A 9,857-nucleotide genomic window follows, 5' to 3' on the forward strand; every position below is an offset into this window, starting at 1 on the left:
TATCCTCATTCAGAAATTCATCCCCCGACCCAAGGAATTAAATGTTGCAAAGCTTCGCCAAGTACACACGGTGAAGAGCTGTGCTCACCAGTTTCCCTGACACCATCTCGCCACGGAGCGACCTCAACCTGGGGCACAGAGGGAGAAGGGCGGCTGCAACGGGGTGGCCAAGGTGGGGGGCGCTGGGGTGGCCTGGGGCGCCGGAGATGCCGGGGTGGCCGAAGCGCTTGGGTGGCCGGAGGCACCTGGGACGGCGGGGTGGTGGTGCTGCCGAGTTCCCGGGGACCGAGGGGTTCCGGGGGGGTGGGGGGGGCGCCGGGCATGAGCGAGCGAAGCAGGTGCGCGGACGGCCGCGCGCTACGCGCCCCCGCACTCGGCCAGGCCGCACAGGGCGAGGCGCGGGCCCGGGGATCCGGGTCCGCGCCGGCCCGCCCCCGCCCCCCTCCCCGCAGACGGCGCGCCGTTCCGGGGCGTGTCCTCGGCCACCCGGCTTCTATATAGTGGCTGGCGCACCCAGGCTGCCCAGATGCTAGCGCGGCGGCTCCGCACTGAGGATTGGACCCTTCCTGCCACGCTCCCACATCCTCGCGCCGCTCGCTGTCGCCCCGTCCCCGCGTCCCCCGGCCAGCCCAGCATCGGGTCTCCGCGGCGGAGAGGAGGATCCCCGCTCCCTGCCATGCTGAGGGCGCGCTCCGCGCTCTGGACTGCGGCTCTGACCGCGCTGGCATTTCTCCACGGGCCGCCAGCGGCACAGGCCGGCGCGGGCGCTGCGGGCACCGGCCCAGTGGTGCGCTGCGAGCCGTGCGACGCGCGTGCCCTGGCCCAGTGCGCGCCACCTCCCCCTGCGCCCCCGTGCGCCGAGCTTGTGCGCGAGCCGGGCTGTGGCTGCTGCCTGACGTGCGCGCTGCGCGAGGGTCAGCCTTGCGGCGTCTACACCGAGCGCTGCGGCTCCGGCCTCCGCTGCCAGCCGCCGCCCGGCGAGCCACGCCCGCTACAAGCGCTGCTGGACGGCCGCGGGATCTGCGCCAACGCCAGCGCCGCCGGCCGCCTGCGCGCCTACCTGCTGCCCGCAACGCCCGCGCCAGGTGAGCTACCCACGCCAGGTGCGCCGCCGAAGCGCGCCCCTCGGCCAAGGCCAAAGGTGGTACCTCTGTGGAGACTTCGCTGCTGTTCCCACCCCAAGGGTTGTAAGTGGGGAAGCTGAAGCCCCGCGAGGCGAGGGCGCTCGCCTGAGGGACCCTCCGCAACCGGCCCTCTACTCGCTCCGTTCTTTGAGTGCAGAGTTCTTGTAAATTGTAAAGCGCTTTCGGCGAAAATGGGTTATAGATTTCCTGGGCAGGGAGGGAGCGGATGCAGAGGTTAACGGTCAATGGAGAGATCCTGGACGGAGGAGATTCTCAAGCCATTCATGCAGGCGCCGCGCCGAAACGTGGGCGTGTACTGTGCGGCCCAATTCCGTACCGCGACTTCTGTTTCCCACGAACGAAGAGCGAGCGTGTCCATGCCGAGGATGCTTGCGGGGCCGGGGGCGCAGGGAATGGGCCAGGGCGGATTTGGACGGGGAAGGTGGGCAGGCACGTTGAGGGAAATGGTAGCTGGCTTTAAAAATACTGAATTACACAGACTTACGGTTTGCAAAGCAGTTTCAGGCCCGGGGGTGTCCCAGAAGCAGCGAGGTGGGAACCGGGTCGGACAACCTGACGTTCAGAAAGAAATGACTCTGGAGTTGGCAGGTGTTCCTCTAAATTTCAAGCACGCTTAGCCAGCCTCACTCAGGTATGTGAATGAACTTACCGCGTCGCTGAAGGCTAGGAGATAAAGCCCTCACCTCCAGCCACCAGCTGGACAGGCCACCGTGGGCTAGCCCCCATCTGGGGCTAGAAGGATGGAAATCCCCTTATAATTTCCTTACCTGCAGATTTCCACTCCCAGGTGAGGCTATTTCCTTTCAGGACTCGTGGAAAGGTAAAATTACAACTGCCTGAAACATATACTGGCTCCAGGAGACTGGTTAGAATTGCTGGATGCATTTGTCTCTCAGGGCAGTTGGGGCGTTTGCTGTGTGTGTACTTCATTGTTACCGTTCATTTTGGGATATTCAGAAAGTGATCTTAGAAGTTTTTATAGATGTTGTAACTTCTGGCTAGACTTTAATGGGAAGTAAGATTACTGTCGTAGTAGCTCCACAGTATAGGTTGATGGGGTTTATTATAAAATTACGGAAAGATCTAAGTGACTTCTAAAATCCACTTGGGGGGGTACATTTAAATAACAGTCAAAAGTTTAAGAAAATTATCTGTGGCTTAAATGGAACGGTTTTCTTTTCCTCTCTCAGCAGGCATTAGAAAGAAACCAAGGAAGTTTAAGAAATTACTCAGAGTTCTTGGAAAAGAAATGCAAATATATTCATTTACATATTCTTAGCATCCCCTTTGCCCCAGTACTTCCGTGGAAAAAATAAATAAATAAAACTAAGATGAAAGGAAATTGAAACCAAATTCTACCAATTAAAAACTTACTCTGTCGGTTGCTGGGCTGGATAAATTTGTGCTTCCCCAAACACCAGACCCCTTGGGAACTTTGCAGCTTCTCCTCCTCATGGAACTGTTTCTTTTCCCGGGTGATCGAAACCCAGAGAGAACGAGGACTTCCCCCAAACACCCCTGTGAGCGCACCTGCCCGAGATGCCTCCAGGAGAGAGCAGGGCTTCTGCAACAGAAGCAGAGTATCTTTCAGCCCTTCTCAACCCTCCAGAAGCACTCTCCAAGCCAGAGCTAGACATTTGCTCCTCGGAGCCTAGAGCCAGAGGCCTTGGCAGGCTTCCAGGCAGGTGAGCAGGCTTGCCACCTTGATGGGCCAGTTCTCGGGAGGGTAGAGAACAGGTCAGCTGGAGCAGTGCGCTTGGCACCCCAGGGGTAGTAGATGCGGGATCAGATAGCGAACTGAGCCCCACCTGGGAGGGGGAGGCGTCAGGACTCTGCTCATCAGTGAAGCCATCCTATGACAGTTACCTGGCTGCACAGAACCAGGCAAGAGGAAGGGGCTCCCCACTGGCCCTTCTCCCTTAGCCGGCCCAAGTTCATCCTGGAAAAGGAACAGAGAGCATTCTCCTTCCATATCAGCTGCAATTTAGCCAGTATACTTCAAATCCCAGTGACGCTGTGGGCATTCCAGCATCAATAGCAACTGTGTCTTCGTTAGTTTGATTACGATCAGAGATGTGCGGAAGTGGCTTCCTTTTCAGAGTGAAGCTTTTTGGCACAAAGGATTGTTAAGCCTTGTTGGGTGACGTCCTCATCCCATTTGCTCCTATGCAGACAAGGAAGGAAGGACTCACCCAGGATAGTGCCCCAGGATCCGCAGGGTCTGTGCAGCTCTCGTGGGTGTTCCAGACCCTGCGCGGACAGTGAGAGATGTGACGGCGAGACCTATGAAACACTACCAGACATGCCTCATGAGTCCAGGGGCCTGAGGCAAAGGCGCTTCGTGGAGAATTCAGTTTCCCCATCTGAGCCCTTTGCCTGGCGGCACTTAGGACGGGCTGGAATCAGAATCCCTGGGGCTTGCTGACTCCCAGCTTTCTGCCATCGCCCCAGCGCTTCTGATTCAGCAGGGCTGGGTGGGGCAGAGGATGTGCTTGTTCACAAGTCCACACGGGGGAGGCCCGCACTGGGGCATCCCTGAGGGATTTCTGAGTGGGCCTCGGAGCCTTCCCTGGCTCGGCTCTGCCCCCTCCTGGTGGAGGATGAGAGGTACTTGAAAGCTGAGAGCATGAAAAGCATTTTTCTTCAGCGGCACCTACCTTTGTAATAGCACGTGTCAGATTTCATTTTTAAGAGGTGCCTTCTTGAGACCAAGGGAGTACCATTCACCACTAGTATTATGGAATAATACTTTATCGAGGTGTTTTTCTAAACTTGGAATTGTTGAATCACATTTCCATTCGGTTCGGACTTGGTCAAAATGGTAAGATCCCGTCGTTAAATGTCAATAACCCTCAAGTCTGTGTCTCCCTTGTGTCTTTCAAGGAAATGGCAGTGAGTCAGAGGAAGGCCACAGCGTGGGGAGCACAGAGAACCAGGCCCTGACCAGCACGCACAGGGTGCCCGACTCCAAATTCCACCCCGTCCACACCAAGATGGACGTCATCAAGAAAGGACACGCCAAGGACAGCCAGCGCTACAAGGTCGACTATGAGTCTCAGAGCACAGACACGCAGAACTTCTCGTCCGAGTCCAAGCGTGAGACGGAATACGTGAGCGCTTTTCCTTTTGCTGTTGAGGGTGGGGCTGCCCGGCGTGGGCATCTGGAGATCACAGGGCTGCTCTTTACTCAAGAGCCCCGGCAGTTATTCCGGTGGTCCTGCTGCTTGAGCGGGCAGCCGAGAGCCCATCCTTACAGAAGGGATATTGACCCTCCCCTAGGGCAGAGATCTCCTGAGAATCAGTGTATATGGACCCTCCCCTATGGCAGAGATCTCCTGAGAATCAGTGTACTGCTCTCCAAGCCCCTGCAGGGCAGAGAGGTGTTCTCACAAGAGCTGTTCACGTGGCCTCTGAGTGTCCTGGCCTGTGGGTCCCTGTCCCAGTTCTGTGCCTCGCTCTGCAGAGTCAGAAGAGAGACAGGGAGCCCTGGTTGGCAGCTGCGTGGGCACGGTGACAGCTAAGTCGGGCAGAGACGCTCAGGGGCACGTGGCCGGTTCCCCGGGCGTTGCAGGGTTTTGTCAGACGGGGAGTTCCCAGGTAACCTGAGTTTTCTCCCCAGGGGCCCTGCCGCCGGGAAATGGAGGACACGCTGAACCATCTCAAGTTCCTGAACATGCTTAGCCCCAGGGAAATCCACATCCCCAACTGCGACAAGAAGGGCTTCTACAAGAAAAAGCAGGTGAGCACGGTCCGCGAGCTCCTTTCTCTCCCACCGTCCACTTACGCGGAGGAGAGACCAGCCCTCCACCCAAGTGCTCTGGCTGCCGCCGTTGCTTGCGGTCCCTGCCACATCCGAGACCTCCGAGGGGCTTCCCCTAAATCCCTAAATCCTGGTATCTTCCCGCTGTCCGCTTCTGCCTCCCGACCCACAGGGCAACGCGAGGCCTCCCTGGAGCCTCTTACTAGCCATAGAGGGACCCAGACATGTGAGCACTGCACCGTGGAGGGATGTTTTTATTAACTATTGTAGAGACTTTCCAAGAAGCCTGACGCGAGCTGCTGTGGCAGGAGGCTTACCCTGAGGTCCCATGTTGGTCCCTTCCACACCCATGCCTTCCTGGTGGTGACCAGCTGTAAAGGGTCAGATACATTGTTATTTTAAGGCATGCTGAGTGTACCTCTGTAGATTTCAGATCACTCTATGGGAGCATCTCAATGGACTCTCTAATTGGATGACTCCTACCTCGGCATCTACGGAATTAGTCACAGAACACAGGGCCACGTTCAGAGTGTTGGTGGGAGTGGCCTCGATTAGAGGGCCCCGTCCTGTTCAGTGGCCACTGGTCTCTTTGCCTTTTCATATATTTCTATCAGTCCTTATTCAGCAAACTCACCCTGAGAAGGTACCGTATACACAGCTTGGGGTGTGGTCTGAAAGACCCAAATGTGACAAGCACAGGGCAGATGGGACGTTATCATTCCCCCCATTCAGCAGATAGACCTGTAGGACCAACAGGGGCCAATGTCCACCCCAGCGAGACCCTGAGGGACACAAAACCACCAGGACCCCTGCTTTCTTGGGGCACTCATACCTGCCCAGCATGCCGCCAGACACACGCTGGGCACACAAGGCCTTGATCAGTCGCGCTTCCGCAGCATGGCAGAGGCCGTGCTGGGAAACCATCCTGGGTGCTGACCACCTGCCCCCGTCGTCAGGACCCCCTTGGCGGGGCCTCTCCGGGACTCACTGTATCATTTGTGCTTTGCCCACAGTGCCGCCCTTCCAAAGGCAGGAAGCGGGGCTTCTGCTGGTGCGTGGATAAGTACGGGCAGCCCCTCCCGGGCTTCGACGTGAAGGGGAAAGGGGACGTGCACTGCTACAGCATGGAGAGCAAGTAGACTGCGGCCACGTAAGCCCTGGGCACTGGTGGGGTCCGAGGGGGCGCAGGACCCAGCCTGGTGGGAGGGGCATCTACAGATCCCAGGGGCTGGCGACCCAGAAGCGGCACTGGCCTGGAGGACAGACCCACGCGAGACAGAGCCCTCAACCCGCCCAAACCAGAGCAGGAAAGAGGGTCTGTGGCCAGCTTGTCTTAGAGATACTTAGCCTCTTTTTTTTTGAACTTTTTATTTTACATTAGTGTATAGTTGATTAACAATGTTGTGTTAGTTTCAGGTGTACAACAGAGCGATTCAGTTAAACATATACATGTATCTGCTCTTTTTCAAATTCTTTTCCCAGTTAGGTTGTTACATAATATTGAGCAGAGTTCCCCGTGCTATACAGTAGGTCCTTGTTGGTTATCCATTTTAAATATAGCATTGCCTCATTTTTAAAGAACTTAGAACACTTAAACATTCATACACAACGTAAGATTTCCAAAGTTAAGCTTTTCCCCCGTGAGCCTGATGGTTCATTTATCTTCACATGTAAACTGTTTTCATCCAAAAGAACTTGTTAGAGGAATGTGTTTCTAAAAGACGTGGCTTTTTCTTCCCAGTAAAATACATTATGGCTATTCTGGGAGTCTATGATTAATAGCATGTTAATAAAGTTTATTTAAATCTAACGTGAAAATGAAATTTCAAACCATCACGTGGAAGAATGAAATCATATTTAAAAATCTTTTTTCATAAATGAGAGAGCTATCGGGGGAAAAAGATAAATATATTTCATCGTCTCAAGACAAATTTAAGTAAACAGAAGAAACTGTCATTTTTAGTGATAAGTTCTGTTGCCTTGCAAGTTGGAAAAAATAATGATAATTTTAGGGTGATTATGTTAGTGAACACCGTGGGCGTCTGGTGGTGTTCTCCGCTTTGTTAAAAAGTGTGGAATGAGCCTCCACCCTGCCAATTGCCTGGGTATCACGCCTGTGATCCCAGCGTGGGCACCGCGCCCTTTTGATTTGGGGGGAGTCAATTCAATACATTCCTTTTTCTTTCTGTTTTAGTTCATGTGGAGCTCAAATATGCCTTATTTTGCACAAAAGACTGCCAAGGACATGATCAGCAGCTGGCTACAGCCTCGATTTCAATTTCTTTTTGTGGTGAATTGATTTTTTTTTTTTTTTTAAACCAAAGTTTAGAAAGAGATGTTTGAAATGCCTAGTTTTCTTCCAAATGGTGAACTTGGCATCTTTCCACTTTCCAGTAGTCAGTGAAACGCAGTTTGATTCTTCTTGTTGCTTCCTATAAAAATACCTGTAAGCTCAAGCACGGCGTGGCCGTAGCTCACACCACCCTGGAACCCTCCCCACGTGTTTGCCGACGCAGCCAACCCTCCACTTCATGCCTTAGCGACAGTGTTGCTTATGTAGACGCGCGCTTCGTCCCCACGTGTGAGATGAGACAAGGCCTCATCGAGAAGAGGAACGCCCTGCCCTCTGATGCCTGCACATCACGACGCACCCACCTAGAGCTACGTCTTTGAAGCAAGGGCCGGGGTCCCTGGACCAAGAAGATATTTTGTATCTTCAAGGGACCTGCACTGCTTGGAAACTAGTGGAGAGAATGAGGTGGAATCTTGCACAAAAAAATAATAATAATAATGACCAAGAATGTTCTAGGGAACTCTGGGAACCTATAAAGGTGGGGATTTCTGACCCTTCTTTGTCAGGCAGCTTCCTGAAGACACAGCCTTTGCTGAGGCCCCGTGGGGCAGGGGGGCAGGGTGACAGCCAGGGGCATCACAGATAATAGCCTTGTTCTCCAATGACTGCAGAAAATAGCGTTTTCCCACTCAACAATTCAAGAGCAAGTGTATTCTTGAGGATAAGCTCCTTAAAGACAAAAGAGGTTTATTTTCATCTCTCCCCTTTTGTCCTCCTTGGCACAATGTAAAAAATAATGATTCTATCTAACCTGGAAGACGAATGGCTTGTTGGGGAGCCGGTCGAGGACACTGGGAGAACACAGAGAATCCCCCTTGCTTTGCTGCACTTGGACTTCCTTCTTTTCTTTCTAAGTCACACGTACACGCAGAGAGAATACCCTCTTCATGACTGTTCACAGTGTATACGTCATCGTCCAGATATGATAGCACCTATACTAGATAATCCTAGACGAATTGTAAGCAATGCTAGAGAATATAAACACGGCCACGACGGAGGGAGGGGGCTCGTGCACAGGGCGCAGCCGCTCTCCCGAAGGCCACCCTCCAGGTCTGGCAGGAGAGTGGGGAGGGGCCCTCGGCCGCCCCACTGCAGGCTCTGGTTGGATGCACGCTGCACACAGCCCTCCTGGAGAACACAAAGGGATCTCAAGATGTTCTGCCTACCTATTAGCTTTCCTTTATTTTTTTAATTAAGTTTTTGAGAAAAAAAAAGGTATTTTTGAAAAGTTCGTCTTGCAATGTATTTATAAATAGTAAATAAAAGTTTTTACCATAAAGAAATCCCCTTCCCCTTGTTAGTGACCGGTTCCGGGTTTTGTGTTACGAAATAACCCAGAGGGCAGTGATGTTCCGACTATAGTCGGAACTTTCCCTGCTTCCATCTCTGGCAAGAGAACCCAAGGAGCCAGCCTGTGGCCTTGCTGGCATCCGTCATGTCTGCAGTAAGCCTCCAGTTCTGGGCAGTCCTCCCAGGTTCACCAGCCCCCCCACCAGTTTCACCAGCCCCAAGTACCATGAGTCCTCAGCCACCATCCCCCAAGGGCACAGAGAAATGAGTGATCTGGGCTCCCCACTCACCAGGGCCAAGGCCATGCTGTTGCTATGGCAACCCCTTACCAGGGTTCAGCTAGCAAATAAATGCACTGGAAAATTACCAATCGTGGGTACTGAAACGGGGCTTACGTGGGTGTCATGAAACGGGGCTTCAGTGATAAGACAACCTGTCCAAGGCCATTTTCTTATGTGTTCAAAAGTCCTTGAACCAACCATTCCTCTCCAGAAACGTATCCTAAAGGCACAAAGGGGATGTGCCCAGAGAGCATGAGGATATTAAACTGAAATACATCCATAGAAAGGAATATTATGCCACCACTAAAATGTGTTTGATGGTAATAATACAGAAAGATGCTCATGGTGGGATAAAGGAAGAGCAAAATGCAATTATATTGCGTACACACACATATACATACACACACACACACACACACACACACACACACACACACACACACACATACACATACACACACATAAAACCAAACGGAAAGGCACCAAAACGGTAACCTGGTTACACTGTGAATGTAGATAACGTCCTTATTTTATGTCTAAATAGTTACAGTTTCAACAACTTCCGTAGTGAGCATGAATGGATTCCTTTTTATTTAGAAAAGTGTGCTGCTTCCGTGTGGCAGAGCGGTGGCCCACTGCCCGGGGAGGCATCTGCTTCCAAAGTTGGAGGGTGGGGTCTGATCCCGTGAGCATCTCAGGCTCCCATTCCCACAGCTCGTCTCCACGGCCCAGCCGTACCCCCAGACCTCGGGGGTGGCCTGGCCTCCTCTCCTGGCCCCGCGTTCCACCAGCAATACGGTCTACGGCTTTGGTCCTGGCATGGTCTGCACGCAGTGAACAGAACACGCAGTATCGCTGCTCTTGTAGAGAAACAGTAAACGAGGCGAGCCAGTGGGACTCGCGGCCCGTGGGAGATGAGTGTGCGGGCAAACAGAGGGGTGCGCGGAACATCCAGCGGCGTCCTTGCTTCTGTTTTCCCTACCCTTTGTTACCGACGTGGGTCCTTGGACTCTTTTTTAAGTAATAGA

At 53.3% G+C, this 9,857-nt stretch overlaps 1 protein-coding gene across 1 annotated transcript; it reads left to right on the top strand.

Annotated features, from left to right (window-relative positions):
* Window positions 1-653: 653 nt before the first annotated feature.
* On the top strand, window positions 654-8,522 carry IGFBP3 (insulin like growth factor binding protein 3). The gene is made up of 5 exons (XM_082846135.1): window positions 654-1,085; window positions 4,029-4,255; window positions 4,765-4,884; window positions 5,919-6,055; window positions 7,100-8,522. The coding sequence occupies exons 1-4, from the start codon at window positions 677-679 to the stop codon at window positions 6,042-6,044; spliced, it is 882 nt and encodes a 293-aa protein (XP_082702261.1). The 5' UTR covers window positions 654-676; the 3' UTR covers window positions 6,045-6,055; window positions 7,100-8,522.
* Window positions 8,523-9,857: the final 1,335 nt, after the last annotated feature.

The sequence above is a fragment of the Leucopleurus acutus genome (genome assembly GCF_964270905.1).
Source record: "Leucopleurus acutus genome assembly, chromosome: 9".
NCBI classification, from domain to species: domain Eukaryota; kingdom Metazoa; phylum Chordata; class Mammalia; order Artiodactyla; family Delphinidae; genus Leucopleurus; species Leucopleurus acutus.

Bases quoted from the DNA above. Each gene is read 5' to 3' on its own strand.
- IGFBP3 (XM_082846135.1), top strand. From the start codon at position 677: ATGCTGAGGGCGCGCTCCGCGCTCTGGACTGCGGCTCTGACCGCGCTG. The intron at 4,256-4,764 runs GTGAGCGCTTTT...TTTTCTCCCCAG, and splicing joins CCAAGCGTGAGACGGAATAC to GGGCCCTGCCGCCGGGAAAT. The intron at 4,885-5,918 runs GTGAGCACGGTC...CTTTGCCCACAG, and splicing joins GCTTCTACAAGAAAAAGCAG to TGCCGCCCTTCCAAAGGCAG.